The sequence below is a fragment of the Denticeps clupeoides genome, chromosome 16, assembly GCF_900700375.1.
Source record: "Denticeps clupeoides chromosome 16, fDenClu1.1, whole genome shotgun sequence".
In the NCBI taxonomy this organism is placed as follows: domain Eukaryota; kingdom Metazoa; phylum Chordata; class Actinopteri; order Clupeiformes; family Denticipitidae; genus Denticeps; species Denticeps clupeoides.
The window spans coordinates 6,190,390-6,213,476 of record NC_041722.1 but is presented as its reverse complement, the minus strand read 5'-3'; the positions used below and the strand labels follow the sequence as shown (position 1 = coordinate 6,213,476).

The 23,087-nt window shown below is 44.0% G+C and overlaps 1 protein-coding gene across 2 annotated transcripts in view; it reads right to left on the bottom strand.

Annotated features, from left to right (window-relative positions):
• Positions 1-14,852: 14,852 nt before the first annotated feature.
• The window catches only part of hcn4 (hyperpolarization activated cyclic nucleotide-gated potassium channel 4), a 65,833-nt gene continuing 57,598 nt past the window's right edge, over positions 14,853-23,087 (bottom strand). For both annotated transcript variants that reach the window (XM_028957179.1, XM_028957178.1), the window contains one exon: positions 14,853-22,116. In XM_028957179.1, coding sequence (XP_028813012.1) covers positions 20,471-22,116 — 1,646 coding nt within the window. In that variant the 3' untranslated portion in view covers positions 14,853-20,470. The remainder of the gene's footprint in view (positions 22,117-23,087) is intronic.

Here is a 23,087-nt window from a genome sequence, read left to right as displayed (position 1 = left end):
GTGTGTTACACTGAACATAAATCCGCAGGTAGAAGCAATGTCATGTTCCAAAATAAAATACTTTTTTTTTTTAATAATAGAAATACTTAAAAAATATAGAATATATAGAAATACTTAAAAAACTTACTTAAATACTTACTTTTGGCGAGTTAATGGTGGCCGATGTCTGACTGCCTAAAACAAATATGCTCACTGAAGGCATCAAAAGTATGAATGAACACAGGAGAGTGATGGAGTGCTGCGGCAGATGACCTGGCCTCCACAGTCACCGGACCTGAACCCAATCCAGATGGTTTGTGGTGAGCTGGACCACAGAGTGAAGGCAAAGTGGCCAACAAGTGCTAAACACCTCTGGGAACTCCTTCAAGACTGTTGGAAAACCATTTCAGGTGACGACCTCTTGAAGCTCATCGACAGAATGTCAAGAGTGTGCAAAGCAGTAATCAGAGCAAAGGGCGGCTATTTTGAAGAATCTAGAATATAAAACATGTTTTCAGTTATTTCACCTTTTTTTGTACATAACTCCACATGTGTTCATTCATAGTTTTGATGCCTTCAGTGAGAATCTACCAACGTAAATGGTCATGAAAATAAAGAAAACACATTGGTGTGTCCATACTTTGTGCTTGTACTGTATATAAAGTTCTGGTTAACTGTTCATTTCAAAGAAACTCATGTTCAGGGAATTGAGATATGTCAATAGCTTCAGGTTCAGGCAGTCACATGCAAATGTATTATTAAAAATTTATGGTGAAATTAGGCTACTTGGTTGTGAACATTTAGTCATCAATTTGGGCATCCACATTTACCACATGATCAATATGTTCTGATTTGAAACCTAATAAGAAACGTCTGTAAATGGTAGTGACTGAATTTGTCAAGTACTTGCCAGTCACTCTAACAAAACATAAACACATTCAGAGAAATGGAGACATAAAAATGACAAAGACATAAAAAACATGTGATTGAGCTAGTAGGTGTCTACATGGAGTAATACGTATGTGTGCAAGTTAAAGCATTCCTGATCAAGTGTTCTGCACTATTTTAAAATAATGCAACAATACAAAACCGAAAGGCATTTTTTTGTAATCCCAATCAAATGACAAAAACAATGACTTTCTATTTGAAATAAATATATCAGAAATCTGCTGACTACTCTGGTTGTTTGTTCTATGAGCTTCCAAGAGTTCATTCCAGATGACATCTGGTGGAGTGTATTTTTCCCAATGTTTAGAAATAGCTCGCAGGTACACAGCATCTGCCGAGGGACACAGCACACAGCTGAGCTTCAAACGTCCAAGTCATTAAGCCATTATCTCCGGCTGCACAGCTCAGCCATCCCCATGTTGTTAACCCAGCCGTCTCCAGGTTGCTGGCAATCTCTTCAGAGCCGCTGTACACACCACGGATCCAGGGCCTTTTGGCAGGAGTCCTAGGCCTGGCCCTGGCTCCTCATCGCCACTATCATAATCTGGATGAGGTGAAAGACACACACATAGATATTGTGCAGTGCTGGCAGGGACTTGGCTCCACCTGCCAGTGGAAACCGAATCGATTTTACCTTTTTCTTCTTGGCAGGAAGTGGCTGCACAATCACTTGGGAAGACGGGAATGATAATCTCCCCACCGCTTGGCATGGTGGTCCGATCCAGCCTCACGCACTTATCCGTTTAGAATGCAGGCAGTGGAGTTGAGAGGACCTGGAGGGGTGAGATGTTTCCTCAAATTCATTCTCCCTACCTGACATGACCTGACTTTAAGAAGCATCCCAAAAAGGACTTGTGTCACTGCTCAAGCAGTCTGACCCAGATGATTTATAAAACAGGGTCCATTGCACAAGAAGACACAAGAAGTGTTTCAGATCTAGTATGAGAACACTGAGCTTAATCTGGGCACAAAAAGAGACCTTAGAAGTCAGAAGTAAAAGTAGATTATATCCATTTAGTGAAAATATACCTATATTAAATAAAAAAGAACATATGTACACAGTAACACAGCATTTTCACATGGACCACACTGTTTTTTAACTGGTTGTCATTGTTGTCCATTCATTAATCATAAATTATTAGACCTGATCATGTATGGGCCCATTAGTCTAATTTGTTATGGTGCAGTTAAGCACATTTTAATTAATTAATTCTATGCTAGACAGAAGAATGTAATTAGATATTTTTTATTGTGGTCTATGGGACACGTTCGCATGTCTTTGTGTATTGATAATATTGTTCATATTCAACAGACCACAATGTGCATGCCAGGTTTTGAAAAGTGCTACATTGCAGATATGCGGTTGCACAGAGCAGACATTATGTGCACGCTGAAGCAGCAGCCACTAGATGGCAGTGTGCAGTCACCTCAGTTTCATTGGCTGTGAGAAAAGCTTGTGCATTATATTGACATTTTTTTACTATTAAATGGTTATTGCCAGGGCAAGCAGCAGGGTGTCAATCTGTAGATGGCAGCAATAAATTAAAGTCACACAGCAGTTATAAAATGTGGCAATTATGCAAAGTTTCAGAAAAAAAGATTTGATTTCCCTTCACAAAAAGCCTTGTCAAAGTCAGCATATCATTTATTCATTTTTATTCACAATATGATTTGATTATTTAATGCATTTGTCACTCAACAATTTGATGATGTTCCACATATTTAACAAGTCCATGAACACTAATCAATATCTATTTAACCTTGCATGAAGTTTGTTTCCTGCTTAAGGTACAGATAACAAAATTAAGAAATCATGAAAAAGGTTAGGAATTAAAATGTAATTGCAAAGGAATAAATAATACAAATACATCATTTATCAATTACCACAGGCTGGCCTCATTGCTTTTGTGCCTTGGATCCAAAGGCATTCTGGGAGCTGTGTGCTGTTGTCATAACGACAAGGTACCAGCTGGACAATTTGTATGCAAATAGTATCAGGCTTGGCCTAATCTCCGAGCCTATACCACAAGACCTGGTTACCATGGGAATGCCCATCTTTTTTTTTTCCCTCAAGTGAATTTTTCGACCCAATTTGCCCGGGTTGCTTGGTGGAGGCGCTCTCATATGTCCCCTGTTGGGAAGTGAGAGGTGGCCGGGGCGGGGAGGAAGGGCTGAGTGTCAGTCGGGTGCCTGCAAGTTCCAGGTGAGGTGGGACTCTGGTGTTTGTACGTGTCACCTGTCGAACCGGCTGAGTGATGGAGAAGCAGAGGGTCAGCAAGTCCAGGATGATGTGACAAATGATGGGGTGTACAGGGAGGTGGAGGGGTCTGACCTCCAGAGGCCAGCTGAAGGTTTATGGATGCAATTACACAATGCTTGAAGGTCAGTAGACCTTTATCCTTTCACCCCATCTGAAAAAAGTGTTTATAAAGCCAGTTCAAATAACACATTCATGAGATGATTGCATGGTAAAATTTGTTTGCTTTGTGGGAATTTAACTCCACAGACGTACAGTGATAATAAAGGTTTTCAAATGCACACAGTTTATCCTGAAACTGAACTGATGTTGTTTTACGCTTGACTTGGTCTTTCTTTTAAAATACAAAATTAGCATGTCTAATTTAAATATACTTAATAATAGACCAAAGGTAAAAGTGTAAAGGGAAACTGCTGGGTATTAGTGTTGTATTTACACATAAATACAGTGGAGTCCAAAAAAAATTGGGTGGCCTTCTTTAAAATGGCAAATAGTTCTAATAGTTCTAAAAAAAATAGGTTTAAGTTGAGCTTTGAGTCTCCTTCACCAGATAATTTTAATTTTATTTTATACTGAGCAGTATTCAGTATAGGGGCAGTGGTGGCCTAGCGGTGAAGGAAGTGACCCCGTAATCAGAAGTTTCGAATCCTGAGGCGCCAAGTTGCCACTGAGGTGCCACCAAGGGTGATGGTTCAATGCAGAGGACACATTTTGTTGTGTCACCGTGTGCTGTGCTGCAGTGTTTCACAATGACAATCACTTCACTTTCACTTTCATTCACGTAGTTTGACTATATGCGTCTGAATAGAACGCGAGCAGCAGGTAAACTCATCCACATGGTGTAGATTTGCTTGATTTGTTGTCAGCCAGTCAGTGGCGCAGTGGGATAAGTGGCAGCATTGTCCTGTCACATAATAATCCACTTTACCGCAACCTGCAGAACCGTGGAAACGAACTGAAAGTAATCTGCACTGGATTAAGTGTCTCAAGCAAAATTGGATTATGAGAACTGAAATTAAATTGGGAGAAGTGAATATGTAAGAATAGAGTGTTGCATATTGCAGGGAGAATCAAGTGGTGGTAGCCAAGGACTGGACTCGGTACTGGACTCAGAACCGGAGGTTTGCGGGTTCGAATCCCAAACAGCCAAGGTGCTACTGAGGTGATTTGATCAAGGAACACACTGCTACCCAGGCTGCTCCCCCCGGTGATGGTGTGTCACATGTGACAATTAATTACTTTCACTTTCCATGCAGTGTCAAGTTCACTGGAATTCAGATTCAGTTTTTTTTTAATCCAGTGACTGACTTTGAACAATTCAAGTCATAACTGTGAAATCCATAACCACTTAGTCCTATTCAGGAATGCATCTGCCGGGGACATGCTGGCACACTGAATGCACAAACACACACACACTCACACCATTCATTCATACACTTACACCTATGGACAGTTCAGACCAGGGTTCATGTCTTTGGATGGTGAAGGATTCAAACTCACAACCTTGGAGGTGAAGAATCCAAATTCTAATTTCCTTTTTCCATTTTACAAACAAGTCAGTCAAAAATAATACATTAATCGTGAATAAATGCTTAACAAACCTTGTCTTCTTCACCCTTTCTGGTGATCTTTATGTTTTTATGAATGCTGTGTGACTTTTCAACAAAGTGTCACAGAAAAAGTACAATACGCACGACATCAGGAAGATGTGCTGACGACCGCTGAGGGTGACGAACCTGCCGTGCGGAAGTTCTGCCATTATTAATTCACCATCACCGGGGCGATCGCCTTCCATTTCTATCCGTCCTTGTACATATTCAATTAAAATTTCATACACCGTCCCCGTCCCTTTGTCACTGGGAGGCCGAAGGAGCGCAGCCAGAGACGTAGATGGTGCCGGAGCCGCCACCGTTCCCCAGCTCTCTCCATCTTTCTCACAGGCAAGTGTGAAGGTGGCTGAACACCCTCTCTGTGTCTTTTATCTGATCATCATCCATCTGTGTGTTGAGCCCTCGCGCTTGTGCCGCCAAGTACAAACCAAGGACAAATGAGCAGAGGACCGTTAGACGGCGTATCGCCCGGTGTGAGCGAGGAGGTCTGGAAATAGACGAGATAATTTTTATTCTGAGGGATTTTTGGAGAGGGTGGAGCGTTCCCCTGCTGTATACAGGGTTCGGGGAATGATATAAAAAGGACTGTACGCGCTACCCTCTTCAGGTTGGTGGCTCAAGGTCACTGCGAGAGGAGGTGCGGCGGGAGGCGGGGAGGTGACAGGCAGCCATTAGGAGGTGCTGTGAGTTTGAGGCGACATTGTTGGCTGGAGAGATTCATGTCGACAGAGGGGAAAAGCCGGAGTGAGAAGCAATAAGTCATTTTGTCAACGGCATAAAATGTAGTGCAGTTTCGGGTGCTGCTGCTGCTTCTCCACCCCTGCACCCCTCAATTTCACTTTTTTCCGTTCACCTTCCTCACTTCCAACTCCATTTTGGACCGATGGGGGCAGGGGGGAGCCGCGCGATAACGGCTCTAGGCTGTAATGGGGCTTTTTGAGGAGTGCGCTGGGTGAGCCCTTTGAAGGCCTTATCTGCGGCCGTAGGTTGCACCACGCCGACAAGCGGGATGGCTTTACAGCTGACGTGGCAGAGCCACGACATGGAGAAGAGCCGGGAAAGTGCATATACACTGCAGCCTCCACGGGTGCCCTCACACCAATCCTGCTTGACTGACTTTGCCTCTCCGAGGTCCAAGAGTGGATGTCGCAGTGCACTCTGGGCCAAACTTGACCAGGGCTAATGTGTGGCGCATATTTTGCAGTATCACATCAGGTATAAAATAGAAGTGACAGCTTATTAGCTATCTACATTTTGGAGAGGAAGAACAAACTTCCCTGTCCAGCCCTTTTTGTCTTGGGAATTATTATTTCTGACACCTGTAATGGGAGGGACCTGTAGGCATGATTGACTGCTCTCTTCCTGTTCTCCTCCATGGCCTCTCATTTCTCTGTCTTATACCAAACCAAACATGAAGGTCATGTAGGACTGCTGCTCAGGACAAAAAAGGCCATGTCTTTTTGTCAAAATATTTTGTCATGGGATCGGTGATGTTTTTATTACACTATTTGTTAGAGTTGTTCTAATGGATATGTGGACAGTTAATGAATAATATACAGTACAAAAGTTTGGACACACCTTCTCATTCAATGTGTTTTTCTTTATTTTCATGACCATTTACATTGGTAGATTCTCACTGAAGGCATCAAAACTATGAATGAACACATGTGGAGTTATGTACTTAACAAAAAAAGGTGAAATTACTGAAAACATGTTTTATATTCTAGTTTCTTCAAAATAGCCGCCATTTGCTCTGATTACTGCTTTGCACACTCTTGGCATTCTCTCGATGAGCTTCAAGAGGTCGTCACCTGAAATGCTTTTCCAACAGTCTTGAAGGAGTTCCAAGAGGTGTTTAGCACTTGTTGGCCCCTTTGCCTTCACTCTGCGGTACAGCTCACCCCAAACCATCTCGATTGGGTTCAGGTCTGGTGACTGTGGAGGTCAGGTCTCCACTTTTTGTTAAGTACATAACTCCACACGTGTTCATTCATAGTTTTGATGCCTTCAGTGAGAATCTACCAATGTAAATGGTCATGAAAATAAAGAAAACACATTGAATGAGAAGGTGTGTCCAAACTTTTGGCCTGTACTGAATGTGCACATTCTCTCCAGACAGCCATGTCAATTAACTGAATTGACTAATACTTGGTTACTAGTATAAATACACTTTCCATATGAGTATAAACACAGAAATCAGTATTACATGGCCATATAACTAGTTTACATTGCAGTAAAGAGATTTTATCAGATGCCCTTATCCAGAGCCACAATTCTCCGTAGAGACCCTCAGGGTTAAGTGTCATTACTTAACCCTTAAGTTTGTTACTCACCAGGTTACTACCCCCACACATTTTTATTGTTAATGCTGTTAATTCCACTGTCAGTACTGCAAGCACACAGAAAGTGAGGCTATTAACTCAATTACATTGAGGACAAAAAATTGTAACTAGACTGCATGTAAGCACAGGATGTTAACTGATGTTATAAGATAACTGCTTGTATCTCGCTGGCTGCATTACGATGTTCACAACAGTAATATATATGGACAAGGCACTACTTGTTTCACCAACAAAAGCAGGTTAGATATGTGATGCTACTCCATGGGACGAAAAGTACTCTTATCAAGTCAGAGGTCAGGAAGGGTAGGTACTTAAACACCACTTGAAGTGTGGCTGTGCCTGACGTAGTAACCGCACGCTGTCGAGAGAACGGGGTCCTCTGTCTTTATTTTGTCCCCATTTTGATGTAAGACACATGGACGCCCACTGACAGTTGCTTAGAACTGGACTACTAAGACCACAGATGGAGAATAATGAAGAAAAGAGGGATCTGTCTCTCTTTGGTCCAGCCAGGGCCCGGCAGGAATGAAATTATCTGAAGTGGTTCAACAAGAAGAATATTTGGCGCTCCCAAACAGAGGGCAGCGCATTTCACTTTCCATCAGCGGGACAGGGCGGTTGGTGCGAGCGGTGATAAAAGGGGACTGGTGTCTCGGCGAGGACTGGAACTCGCAGTCTGCGCCATTAAGCCAAGAGCGTGGGGCAGACGAAGCGCTGAAGGCCTGTCACACTGACACGTTCTCCTACTGTACCCGGCGTCTGCACAATCACACAGCAGCCTAATAACTGTCGGAGTCGGAGCCGCAGCCCAGACGCCGCTATCTGCCCCCCTGCTCTGTGCTGCGGGGACGCACCAGGCCCCCCGCGTGCAGCGGATGATGTCATGAGGAGGCATTCTAGATGACACCAGATAGCGTGTGCAGGACTCGGTGAACAGCTCCACAATTCCCCCCACAACACACCCACAATCCTCTTTTTAATTGTGTATTTGCTGCGTGTGTATGTGTGTGTGTGTGTGTGTGTGTTTGACTCGGTGTTTCAGTGTGAGTGTGTCTATCTCTGTGCTCTGTGGTATTTTTATCTAACGTTGTACGTGTGTGTTTTCAGACCCTGGATATGCAGACCCGGGAAATCCTATACTTTCATGCACCCGGAAAGCGTCTGTCCGTCCATCCATCTTCCTCCCTCCTCACATGTGTACAGTGTGCTTGAGTGAGCTGATATATTCCAGTTATAGAAAACCCCACTGAACACGCCCAGTGAACAGTGAATGGAGCATCTGAGGCGTATCGGCTGCCGATCTCCATCAAAACAGAGGGTTTTTTTCATAATATGGGATTTATTTAAATCATTGGACAATAGTACAGCAGGCGTAATTTGGCAACTCTGATTGGACAGTTAGAGTTCTGGTGGGAAAGCGATGGGCTTGCGCAGCACATCCAGGATTTAGATTTTATGCCATTTTACTGTATGGTCAACACATCTGCGAGGAGTGGCGTCCTTCTTCAAAAGAACGAGGCCAAGTTCAGATCCTCTCTGAAAGATGCAAAGAAACAAACTCAAAAATGCCAGCCACACAACCAGTTTCTGCAGTTTCCCTTTTCAGAGAATAATGAGGGTGACTTTCTCTTTCAAGGAAAAAAAAAAGCTGCTGCACATTAATGATCTTAGGTCCTGTGCGGTTGACTCATAACAATCATGAAATATTCAAGAGTTTAACCTTCCCGCCTTAATCCCAGTGGCAGTGCCAGGATTAGAATCTCTAGAACAGGAAATATCTTTTATTCTTATGGCCTCTCTCTCTTTCTCTCTCTCTCTCTCTCTCTCTCACGCTGTCATGGAGGCTCTTTCACTTAACCTGCCCACTCCTCTAGGCTTTGATCAAATATCCATATGGTGCTGTTCATCCAGGAATAACACTACATCTGCCCCTGAACGTAGCCATCAGTGATGTTACGCAGCATGTTAACATGGGGGTGAAAACCAAATAAACCTCGATGAGAGCACAAGATAACGTACAGTAAAAAGTACCTAAAAAACCATCTACTGTTAAATAAAGAAATTTGATCTGTTATATCTGGAGTAAGGGGAGCCTGTTGTGACAGACTGGTGCATTGCGAAAAGCTAAAAGCACAAAAAAAAAAAAAAAAAAAAAACCTGTGTGGGTGTGTCCCATATTGAGGATGGAAAGACTCCATAATTCAAAAGGGAGAAACATGAAAACTGGAAACGGGTTATGGGATGAAGATAACTGAAAATTGAATAATAGATTTTGGAGAGAATAATTTAGATTAAGACATGTACAATACTAAATATACATTTATCCATTAACAACTAAAAAGTCTAAATACCCAGAAATGATGACAATGCCATGACAAATCAAATGGAAACTAGCACTGAATGCAAAACAACAGTATAGTAAAATAAAGTCTACAGTATTTCATTTCTGATACATTGCCTAGATGTTATTTTATCAGCAGTGGTAATTCACTACTGTACTTAAGTAGTGTTTTCATGTATCTGTACTTTACAGAAGTATTTCCCAAATATCTTTCAAATATCTTTCTTTTTACTCCACTACATTATGCAAAGACTGTTGTTCCATTTTACTTATGAGTTATTATGCCGTGACATGACTGTTTCATAATTGTTTCCTATCTTATATCCCTCCGGCCAACTTAATAACTTGTTATTATTTACACGCAATCTGCATGGCTCCATCTCAAATCTGTCTCAGTAGTTTTTGTCACTGCCACTTAGTCACTGTTTTGTCTTCAATGTCACTGTTTGCCTTCAATGTTTTGTGCTTATGATCATTTTAATGAATGCCAGACCGATGAAAGACATTCTGTTAAAAATTGTTTTGCCAAGAGTGACAGTCTTTTCACTGAAAATTTGTTTCCAGCAAGAGGTCACTTAAAAAAGGATAATAGAACATTAGAACCCTAATTAATCACTGTACTTTTACTTTTGGTAAATTTAAAGGAAAATAATTTTGTACTTTTACTCAGTTGGTGTTTTAGGCAGGACTTTTAGAAGAGTGTATTTCCACTTAAACTCAAGTACACGGCTTGTGTACTTCATCCACCACTATTTTTATCTATACTGTAAATATGGACATTTTCCATCTGGTAATACATTTTTTAAATGATGGTCTTCTATGTCATTCTAACTGGTTACTAATTACATAAGAGACATTTGAAAACTGAATTTCTGAAATTTTAATAGTGATTAGCAGGTAGATTTGTGAAAAAATAACACAAGTAAAGACTTGTTATCATTATATTACATATTTAACATGATACCCATGTGGTCATATTCCAGTAGGGCCAGTTCTACATCTCCAGCCGTCTCATCTTTTGACAGTGTGGAGAAGCTCTGACCAAACTCCTGTGAACATGAGGAGATGACCCAGCGTTAACCCCAATGTCATTGGACGTATTTAAACACATGTAGTCCCTGTCCCTCCACTGTACTTTGAGAAGAGATGCTAAATGTGCTCTTCAGACCTGGTTATCAACAGATTACTCAACCAACGTAAAGTGAAGTGAAGTGAAGTGAAAGTGAAGTGATTGTCACATGTGATATACAGCAGCACAGCACACGGTGCACACAGTGAAATTTGTCCTCTGCATTTAACCCATCACCCTGAGTGAGCAGTGGGCAGCCATGACAGGCGCCCAGGGAGCAGTGTGTGGGGACGGTGCTTTGCTTAGTGGCACCTCAGTGGTACCTTGGTGGATCGGGATTCGAACCTTTGATTACGGGGCCGCTTCCTTAACCGCTAGGCCACCCATTGCAGAGCACTGTCTTCGAAAGTTCACATTTGGCAGAAAAGACGTTTTGTCGATGAATTTTTCTGGTTGTGGCTACAAGCGTGCAGGTATCTTCCTCACTGTGTAACTTTTGAAAGGAGCTCAGGAACACGCCTCTGCAGGAGCTCACACCTCAAGCTCAGCGGCACGGCGGCGCTTCCTGACTCGCTGCTCCCTCAATCCGCTCTTCATACCCCCCAGTCACATTTCATTACATTCTCCATGTGCTCTTCCCTTCAATCCTTCCTCCCTGTCTTTCACAAGCTACCCTCCTTCACAGGTCTCTTTTCTCGTCCTCTGTCTCAGATTCTGGCCTCTATTTTTGACTCCGGAGAGTGTCAGCAGCCACTCCTCTCCTCTCCTCCTCTGTCCTCCTCTCTCCTCTCCTCTCCTCCTCTCGAGCGAATGCTCTGAATAAATTGGATGTATTTGACCCGAGAAAATTATTTTAATGAGGCCTTTAGGTTTACTGGTTTTTAGTATCCCATCAAATTCATTGTCTTGGATATTCATACATAACTAGCTTGTTTGTTTGTATGTGTGTGTGTGTGTGTGTGTGTGTGCTTTCTGTTTATGGTTGGGCTGATGGTTGGGTTATTTATTTGATTGTGTGTGTGTGTGTGTGTGTGTGGGGGGGGGGGGGGGGGGGGGGGGGGGTGTGCGCTATGGTGAGATTACATCTGAACTGCTTTGTTCCTCTCAGATTAACTGCTGTCCTGAAACTGCAGCACAATCTACGATTGGCCAAATTCTGGTCGAATGACACTCATTTCTCTGTTATATTGGATATAGCCCGGGATGTGCATTATAATAATAAAAATATATTTTTTTCATGTTTGCACTATAGATAATCAGGTGAGTCCAGATCATCCTGGAAACCTCTTCAGCTTTTCAACGTAACAGTTCAGCAACAAATCTTCTTAATTCATCATTTGGACAAAGAGCATGGAGATAAAAGCTTGTCATTGAAACCTGGATATTGATTATAACTGCCTAACTGTTATAACACTCAGCATAAAACATTTATTTAATATAAAAGAAAAACAAACAAAACACTTCTTTTAGTACTTTGGTACTTCTGGTCAAATTCAGTCAATTTGTTTCAGTGAGAAAGACAATTTTTGTTAAATGTAAAATATTTAAACCAGGCTACCTGTGACATAACAGCTGAATTTTTGCATTAAATGTTGCAATGGCAACATCATGAAATCCTGAAAGGACTGATTCATGGAGCATTTACTCATCATCAGATTGCTTACTTTTAACATCCACCAAACGAAATGGAGGTGCCTATAGTAAGATGTGTTATTGTAAAATATCAGGTATGATGAATTATTAATTGACAACACCTTGAATGAAATGCCAGAATTGCTAACCACAGGCTAATGGCTGAAGTGAATGCAGCACATAAGATAAAATGCCATTACCATGAATTGTACCTTGCAGAAAGATGGGCTTTTCAACAGCAGGGGTTTCATTTAAATGTTACATTAAGAACAATTTTCTGTTTCATTCATAAATACCCCGTTTTTGATCTAAACAAACCAAAATGAAAAACACTTTAATCCCCAAGAATCAGGATTTTAACATTACATCCATAAGGCCTAATCCCACCCGCTGCGACGATTTCTGCTGCGCGGCTGCAGAGCATTTGAACAAGCCTCAGCACTTTCCGACTCGTTTAAAGGCAGATAGGTACAGCTCTTTAATTAAGTGAACGTTATTATGACAGGACAGATATGGAGGTGGCGGATGCTGGTGTGAGCAGGGAAAGCTGTTAACAGATGGGAAAGTAATGACTGCAGCCGCACATTCGCACCACCGGCGTTTCCCAGGGGAAATCGATGGAGGGCAGACCATCATTTCACTCGCTGGGCCATGAGACAGTGGCAGAGTATCTCTGCCGAATCTGTGCAATATCTCTACAAGGTCCTAAATGCCATCATTTACATGCCATTTTTATTATGACTTTTTACTTATCTAAATGGAATTAAGCCTGGTGAACCCTAATACTCCAGCCTGGCTGTAATCCCACCAGCCTCCTCCCATCTGTAAAATTTCTGGTGGAATCAGGTCACTGACCTGTTGCTCCATGTATGATGCCATATAGCACAATATGTCGCCCTGAACTTACAGGGTCAGGGCCGTAGTCATCATGGCTGAAAGTTTCAGCCGCACATGTCTGAAACAGGGGCTTTTCACAAAGTTGGAATTCAGACAATATTTGCGAGCACGCTGGCAGATGTCAGAGGGCTTTGACGGTGGGATTTTATGGAGGGAGGGAGAAAACCTCCCCCTCGCAAAACACTCTAATTCAGACAGGCTGTAGTTACTTTCAGTCAAAGTGCTCTGTGATACGAGCTGCCAAAAAAATTAATCTGAAAGTATGTGATAATTTGAAAGGAAAAACAGAATATTGGTTTTGTTGCAGGAGTAAGGTGCAACGTCGCAGGACGTACCCTCATCTCACCCTCTCACGGAGTTCAACCGAGAGGCTGTAGCCTTCGAATTTGGCTCGGTGCTGCTTTCAGACTTGTTTAGCATGCTTAAGTTCCATCCTGCCGCTGGCTTGAAATCCATTTTAATCCTCGTGTACCCTGAAAAGGCACTAGGAAAACATTTTAATTTATGTAAAAGTGCATGCCTGCTTTCCGTTTTTTTTTTTTTTTTCTTCCGTCCCTCCCGTCCACCCTCCCTCTCTCTTGTGCTTTTTCGAGACTGAAAATTACTCTGAAATGGAGAGTTTTATTGGGTGCCGGGAGAGTAACCAACTCCCTTTGGCCCAAGTGGGATTAATTACTGCTAAGACTGACCCAAGGAGACCCAGCCCAGATTATCCTCCAAGAGAAGATGGAGAAACCGTGGAAGGCAACGGCGGTCGGCTGGGGGCTGTCAGTCATCGCGGCTGCATCCCTGACGATTAGTGGGGCGCGACTGGCCTCGTGTAGCACCTCTGTGTTGTGACCTCAACATATCCCCGGGTTAACAGACCCTCCCCCCAGGTCGGAGTGGCGTGCCTCTGCGCCACGCACCACAGGATTACCAGGAGTGAATCCTGGGTAATTACAATAGACAGTCTAAAACAAAGGCCTTCACTTTCGATGACCCGCTCGGTGGGCCGGAGGAGGGAGGAAGGTGATCTGAAGGGGGAATCGTAATGAAGCAGATGGTGGCGAACTCACAGGGGCAGACGCCAGCACTTCCTCTCCTACTGTCTGCCATGCAGCATCCCCAAGATCCTTCAGCCGTCTCCTGACTGCTCACCTCCCCATTTACACACACATATACACACACACACACACACACACACACACTTGAACAGTCTTTCAGCCCCTCCACATCATACTGTTTTCCTTGCCGGCTTTTTCTCACACCCCTCATTTTTTTCCTCCTCCTCCTCCTCAGCACATTGCACATCACTCTCTCCTACACCTGACCCCCAAGGGTGGGCTCTGAGAAAGGAGGTATGCATTTGACCCCTTTTTTTTCCCCCTCTTATTGTGTGAGTGCCACTCTCGGTCGCTGCAATAATCCGCTCTCTCTCACATATATTTCTCTGGGAGATGCCGCCATGTCTTCAGGCTTGGTAAAATAACGATATACAGTCACACGAAAAAAATCGGAGACCCCTTTAAATTTCTTTTTTTTTTTTTATAATGTTACATGTTTATTCACATAACATATAAAAGTGATTAAAAATTCACTGGTTCAATGAAAGAACTTACTTTAGATGTAAAAAGGCTAGAATTTGGTTGACATAACCTAATTCTATTGGGGTACACAATTTTTTTCACATGACTGCATGAATGTCTGGCTATAAAAAATTGGCAGCAGTCACAAAGGAAATGGATCAGAATATTTTATTTAATAACTTTTGAAAATTGATCCATTATGTGTGCTTTTATCCACCTCGTTTTTGCATCTTCTCACTCTCCCATCATTCCTGTGACCTGCCAGAAGGACAACACAGTAGGAGCACACAATGATGCAGGAGCACACCTCACATTACTGTCCATTAAACATGTTGGCTGTCGCTGCATCTGTACATCACCCTTATTGCTATATCTCATGTATTTTTCCCTTTAAACACAGAAAATATTATATATATATCCACCGATCAATAGCAAATACCGTCCTCTGCGTAGACATGTCTGTGTGAGAACTGTAATACTGTTATGTGGATACAAAAGGAAATGTAAGGGAGAATAAAATAGTCCTGTCATACAAAGTGGTGTAGTGTTTATGCAGTAAGTCCAGTACATATGAAATGACATGAGATTATACAATGTTGTTTTTTTTTTTAAATCATAGTAATGCTTATGACAGCACACATTTTGCTCATTAATACCACTTAATAAGATGACGTCATTGGATATCCTAAAATAAATACAGAAATATAAATAAGTCCAATGGAAATCTATTATGTTTGTGTATATATATATTTATAGATATATAAATCTGTATATGTACATTAACAATGCTCCTACCTTCAGAGTATGTGACATATGCACAGTTCAATGTTGAAAACAATAAAACAGTTTAAAAAAGCGTGTTCAAAGCCCTCATGATCACTCCTTATGCGCTAGCCGAGGCTAGTGGAGATTTTGAAAGGGGGGAGGAAAGTACAGAAACAAATAGGGCAAAAGGGGGATCTTAAAAACTCTTTCTTGACACCCGACGCTCTTAAATATGAAATAAAAAATCTATGTTTCTCACTTGCACAACTGGGCCTTCAGTACAGTAGACTTATACCACAGACTCTCACCTGCCCAGTGCTGAATCCCTGTATTGTGTTTAAAGAAGGGGGCGTGGCATAATTGGGAAATCCACACCCCTCAGACCATGGCTAGGGGTTTGCTTCACATGAAGGCTAAAAGCAGCATTGGTAAAAGCGGTTGGTTGCAGCACCGTGGTGTTTTTGGAAGAGGACGTCATTACCATGGAAACGTGTGTTTACACTTAGTCAGTAATGGGTTTGTGGCCATGATTTTTATAAAATGTATTTTATGAATAAATGAGTTGCAGGGTGCCACTTAACAACATGCTTCCTGCACCCTTCTCCATGACGTTCCATTCAATCTGTGGGGCTCAGCTCTATAGCTGAGAAATCTAATCCTCTGTCAGCACACCTGATTTCATTACCGGCCTCACCGCAGACTCACCAACCTGCATTCATGGCTGAGGAGGGAAACACAAAGTGGGGATTTTGGGGCTGAAATTGGGGATGCCCCAGACGGAATCAAATTTGCTGCCTTACGGAACCCGCCACAAGATGAATTGGGTGCAATGGGATGCGATGGGATGCTTGGCGGTGATGTGCCACCTGGATAGCTTCCAGGCAAGTGACTTCCTGCCGAGTACCCATAATGCATTGCACCAGGAAACAATGCTATCGCCCTGATACAATGCACGAGGCCCTGAGCCAAACTAGGAGAACAATATGCGCAGGACGACTAGCTGATGACTTTCTGGTGATTCTTTTATTTTTTTGGCCTCTCTTGCCAGAAGACATACCCGTGTACAGATTTGTGCCAAGTTAAAGGAAACCCTGAACAAATGTTGTGGAAAGAGCAAATTTGGGGGGTATTTAGAACCTTTTGGTTTGGAGGGGGTCACTTCCATTCAAGTGCTTTTATCCTGTGGTGTCAACAGATCTTAACACAACCACAAGCATCTCTACCAGTATCCAAAACACCTTCTATCGCACCAGTAAATGATCTTCTGTGTAATCTATACTTCCCAGAAGACCTAAAGCATGCTTTAGGAAAAGGTTTAATAGGTTTGTGGAGCTTTTTTGAATGGGATCAGCTGAAGAAAAAAAACCCTGATCTTAAAGCAGCAGCTCCCTGACACCCAGAGATGAAAACCACGGATAATGGAGGGTTCATCTCGCCTCAGTATCTATCTCTCTCCGGCGATTCCACTCGTTGGCCTTGGCCTTAAACTTAACACAGTCCCCTCCAATCGACCGCAAGATTGGCTGCCTCGCTGGCAATTTTGGCGCACGTTAAAATGCTAAACCCCCCAAAACCTCAGCCGATAGCTCAATCAATAAGAACAGCTCAGAAACGTCCTCAGGGCCTCCAAAGCAATCATAAGACATGAGCGACCTCCGTTAAAAGCTCCACGAGAACCCGCAGCTTGTCATTTTGAGCACCCTGTGGGTACCTGCCTACCCCTCGCACCCTCCGGCTGTTTGTCGTACCACATCACTCCTCCAATACATCAGCGTCTCCTCGCATTTGCACCTCCACCTTGACAAGCCACTCTCAAATACTCTCCAAAAAGTTCCGAAACTTTCCGTAAACGACAAACCTTACTAACTGGTCTCAAACTCTCCTTCTTCTTCTCCTGCTTCTGTCCATAGCCGGGACGTGTAATGACACAGAAATGAATGAAGCCTCTGCTGAGATGCACAGGACAAAAAGGAGAGGCAACACAAGGCTTGGAGTCATCGGAGAAGGCGGCTTTCACGAAGACTCCCTGCCTCCCGCCCGCCCGCGCCTTCTCGACGTTTGTCGGTGGGAATCTGCGTTTCTCAGGCTTCGTCTGTCACGCACAATGCCAGGTGCCAGACAGACACCGGTGGCAAATTAATATTTTAAAAGCTCTTCAGATAGCTCCATGCCGCTGCGCAGACAGCAAACAAGGGATATTACGGAAAATGGTGACATCTTACAAAACAATGAACCACAAGGCGGCATGACGTGATTGATAAAGATTCACTTTTCTATGTCTCAATTACTTTGTTGGAAAAACATGTTCACGGGGACAAAAACAAGCAGATTCCGTGCATCCTAACGTGCCCCAAATCTCTGACTCACAATCTATTATCCTCATAAAGGTCAATTGGCTCAAAGGGAAGGCTGCTGAATACCAATCGTGTCCAACCTGCTTTCTAAAATGCAGGTGAGACTGTATGACATTCACGGGGAAGAAAGAGGTGCCTGAAATGTTAATGCAGTCTTCCGCTCTGGGGGTGGGGGTCGGGTGGGGGGCTCTGCCTTCTCTGGGCCTTGTCACCTCAGAATTAAAAGGCTAAAAAGACACGGGAAAAAGTGCTTCTGCGTTACAGTACGAGCATGTGTTCTCTTGAGCCTCTGAAGGAGGAAACAGCTACAAAAATCCCCAGCCAGTTTACACCCATTTACCCCCTTAAAGTATATTTACTACTTTAAACACAGCAATTATTAACTACTAGTCCTGTCATATGAAACAGGCTCTAGCACCTGGATCAAATAGTACACAGGGGGAGTGTGCTGGTCAGGGCCTAGCGGGTAAGGAAGCGAACCTGTAATCAGAACGTTGCCGGTTCGAATCCCAAACCTGCTCACACACACACACTGCTCACCAAGGGCGATGGTTAAATGCAGAGGACACATCTCGTTGTGTGCACCATTTGCTGTGCTGTGTTTCATGACAATCACTTCACTTTCAAGTGCCAGAAACCTTCTGCATGTAAACGGGTGTAAATAGGCATTAAGGCGTTTCGCAATTACAGGCTTAATCAAAATATATAAATGCAACCATAAATCTTAGTTGTGAGGAGAGGGTGGTCACTCTGCACTTCTGTCATCAAGATGACCCTTGGGTGCCGTAGTCAACAGGGTCATCAGGGAGGTACTGAGCTGTCGAGGTAAATTAGGGTGCAGTGGCTGAGTGCTGTGACTCTGATGGGGTCTCAGCTGTTTGGCAAGGGGGCTTTTACACAGCAATGTTCTGCATAAGTGTGCATGTGTTAGAAGGGGAAGCTTAATTTTTCTTTTTATCATGCATGTCATGCCTGCTTATCAGTTCACGATTTCTTGAACCAGTAAGTGTAGATCCAACTACAGGATTTTAAGTGAATTTGGCTAACCAGCTCAAGGACAATCCCCAGCCGCTATGTGAAGGTGGAGATCTTGGACCCATCACAGACTCTGAACAACATGCCAATGAGCTACAGCCGATGAAACCTCTGTGTAAAAGCCAAATCATATTTTCAGCATGCTTTTTTGGAACTGATCATTGCACAATTTTTATGTTCCTTATATATGTATTCATGATAAAATGGGAGACTGGTTGTGACCCTTTTCGCCGATCATTTGTGTTGTACAGACCATTACATGCCAATCACATGACAGAAAGTTGTGTGAACTGTGGAATCGTGTGATGAAGATTTGAAGATCATGAAGATCTCCTCTTCAAATGGGTATGGATACATTCATCATATTCAACTCAACACAGGCATTCTTTAGCACAGAACGTCTACGTTGAACGACTAGCAGCTATGGATTGAATTGCACAAGTTAAAATCCCAGTTGCTTCAGAGCAGCTACAATCTGTCAAATGTCCTGCTACATAATATTTTTCAGTGCTGCGTTGTAACTGGCTCTGGGATGTCTGGTGTGAATATGTTCGCCTTGTACTCTCAGGTATCAGCATCAGTTGTGCAAGCAGAAACTTTTTAGTGTGACAAAGGCAAGTTATCCGCTTGCATTGAGCTGTTTTGTATTCTATTTGTGTGTTTCTCTCACACATACACATATACACACTCAGGCCCATAGAGACACACAAAAAGTCGCACGCACAAGCACGACTGCACAGATTGCAGGGCTCAACTGTCTTTCTCATCCAACATTTTCCATACAAACTTGGAAGACAGCGTGAATTTGTTAGGACACTGTTGAACGCTCTGCAGCAAGCCTGTTACTAATTCCTCTTTCATCCTGTCTCGACGGGGAAAGAGGACTTGGAAAGCACATAGTACCCCTCATGAAATTGCTGCAATACAGAAAGAAGGGGAGAAAAAGAACAGGACAGATAAGTGGAGTTTTTTTTTTCGGGGTCCCTAAACTCTCTTCTCCACCTTGGAAGGTTTTGCAAAGATTATACAGCATGGGAGTTGAGGACAATCTTAACTGTTACGTTTGAGGACCAGCAACATGTGATCCGTTATGGGATTGGTGATGGAAAATTGCTCTCGGCTGGGCTTGCCGTGTCGTCTAACAGGTCGGTTCAGTTATTGTGTTGTTGTTCTTGTTGTTAACGCACAAAAATTGTTTATTTCCATGTGCAGGTTTGAGTGCATAGGTTCCTGCGGGAGGTTCTACCGTGTCGTCCGTTCAGCCTTCGAACAAACCCCTTTCAGCTGAATTTGGCATAGTTAAAAATGAAACATGAACACTCTGCTATTTGTATTATTCCACACCCTCCTATCTGTAGATTAATGTGCCATAAATATATGTTACATATACATTAAAATAGAAAAAAGGAGAAAAACCTATAATGAATAAATAAATAAATAAATATAGGAGTCATCTATCTAAGATAAGCCATACAGAATGTATATATGTATTATATATTTTTTATATATATCTTATTTTTTTTAAATCACAGTAAGTTACTGAGTTACTCAAAAATAACTGAATAGATTAAAACACAGTGTAGTCTACCGAGGAAAAGAAACAACACACATGAAGAAAACATTTTTCTTGTTCATTGAAAGTCCCGGGGTGTACAGGAGGGTGTGATCAAACCTCACAAATTGGAGGGGAGTTTGGAGCGCAGTGGTTCATGTTCGGACGGTTGCGCCGCTGAATTTCTCCTGAGCGGGAGAGCTGGCGAGATGCTAGGGGATTGGTGTAACTGATGAGATTGGTGCAATAACCCTGGTGGGGGCGCCTGAACGGGCGGAGTCATGTGGCTGGGGGACGAGCTACTGGGTTTGGAAAGTAGGGGTGAGGAGAACGGCGAGCGGCAATAACCTGTCTCTAGCGAGGACAGAGGAGGGGAGTGACCCATGACCTGAGCCACTTCCTGGCTGAGGGACGACTGTGAGCTGGAGAGGAGTTTCAGGTCCTCTGAGAAGCGGCCAAGCGGGGACTCTGTCCCGGCTGCGTGCGGCTGCCCTGGGCAAGTGGTCTGGGGCAGGAGCAGAGAGCTGTGGGATCCGGTGACGCTGGAGGGGTCGCTGTAGTGGAACGTCCTGCTGGTAATGGGGCTCTGGATGGTCGGGCTGGGAGCCAGAGGAGTGTAGCAGGGCGAGGCGTTGCCGGAGCCGTACTGAGCTAGGGATGCCAGGGCAGAGCGCTCCAGGGATAGTTGTGGGGACAAGGCGGACTGCAGGCCTGCCAGGTTGTGGTGGGTGATGGAAGGCGGGGAGCCCTCGCCTCCCCGGCTCCTGCTGGAAGAGGGAGAACCAGGAGGGGGTGTGTGGAAGAGGTTGAGGCCACTTGAAGTCCTGTCTCCTCCTGAGAACTGCTGCAAAGTGCCTAAGTGGGGATGTTTGGATGGAGTCTGGCTGTGGAACAGGGTGCTGCTGAGGGTGGGCGTGTGGCTGGCTGAACCAGACGACAGAGGACTAACGTTTGAGGAGTAGGAGCCCAGGCCTCCTCCTGTCAGGCTTCCACTGCCACTGGCTCCTCCCCCCACTGCACCTCCTACCGCTCCCCCGACCGCGCCTCCTGATGTGTCCTCAGGAAGTCCTCCCATGCCACCCCCTTGTTGGAAGAGTCTGGTGAGGGGTGGGGTGCTGCTGGTAAAGGACGCCTGCTGCTGGGGCTGTAGATGCAGCTGGGCCATACTGGAGGATGGAGACCCTGAAGTGGAGAAAGGCCCAAAGGGGAACACAGAGGTCCCACTAGCACTAGTAGACGCCTGTTCTGTAGCCCCCCCACTGCCTTTGCCACCCCCCCCTCTCGCCGACCCAGCTCCAGGAGTCATGTGATGTGCCCGAAAGGAAGCTAGCAAAGGCGTGTCCCTGCCTAAGCTCGATGTCTTCGGAGGGGTGCTGGAGGGGGAGTTGCTGGCTGACCCCGGGCCTGTGGACGTGGGCACCACTGTGTGGAACCTCTTGAAACGACTTGCGGGCTCTTTTGAGGATCCCAGCACGGAGACAGGCGGGCGGAAGAGTGTGGCTGGCAGGTGGGGATGATGTGTCAAGGCAATGGCCACAGACGTGGTGGCTGCTGCCGCCTGGAGTGGAGCCTGGATGAGGGGAGCCCAGATGACTGGCGTTGGTGAAGGAGGGGCTGGAGGTGGGCTGGACTGCATGAGGTGCGCGCAGTGGGCCATGTCCCGGTCATGCTGGACGATCTGCTGTATGATCTCACTCTCCTGGTAGTTGAGGACGCCAGAGTTCAGGTCATGTTGGACTTTGTGCTGCAGAATGGAGTTTTTCTTGCCTGATTCAACACACATACAATCACCAAGGTTATTATCTTAACAATAAGGACAAATGACTTGATAACACTGTGCAAATAACCATCTTTAACATACATAAAGAACATATATAAAGAACACAATTAATAAGAGGGGGGGATGTCAATACTCTAACATATCTATCATCTTAAGTACTGGGTCACATCATCAGCCTGGCCCCGCCCATTCTGAACTCCAATCATCAACCTAATCAGATCCCTGCAATACCTTGCACCACCAGAACTACAAAGACTTACCTGTGAACATAACCCACTAGGACATCTTAGATGTCCCTTTCTGTTTCTTCTGACCTGTACTGTTTATTTTCCTCAGTCCCGTTGTGCTACTTTTAAGTCTTGTTACTTCGATTTTTTGGACCACTTCCCCTTTTGTTTTCAGTGCTTTGTATCAACAGAATTTTTTTTTTTTTTTTGACAACACTTGCGCCTGGGTTCTCCATACCCGCTGTGACAACCTCTATTCCAGTCACACAAGGATAATTTCTTTGTGCTATGTCTGCACTATGCACCCTGCGGTGGGCTGGCACGCCGCCCTGTGTGAGTCCCCAGTATGTTAAGTAGTTGCATCAGTTAAATATCAGATTTTGTCAGTTTCTGCAGTGTTGCATGTTTTGGCACATTTGTGTATGATTGTGGGCTGAAACAATCAAATTTCTGGCAGCGCATTTTACACACATGATATATCCAGAATCATGAAGTGCATGAGCGCTGTCAGTCATTTGTACATTTTTGGCATTTATCAGAGTGTGTTACCCACTAGGCTTCTACCATCCTATATAAAACCACAAAGTCACAGGTTCAAACCCCACTTACTACCATTTTGTCTCTGAGCAAGACACTTAACCCTGAGTGTCTCCTGTAACTACTTAATGTAAGTCACTCTGGATATAATATAGTATACCCACTAGGCTAATAGAGTTATTGGGCTCCATTGG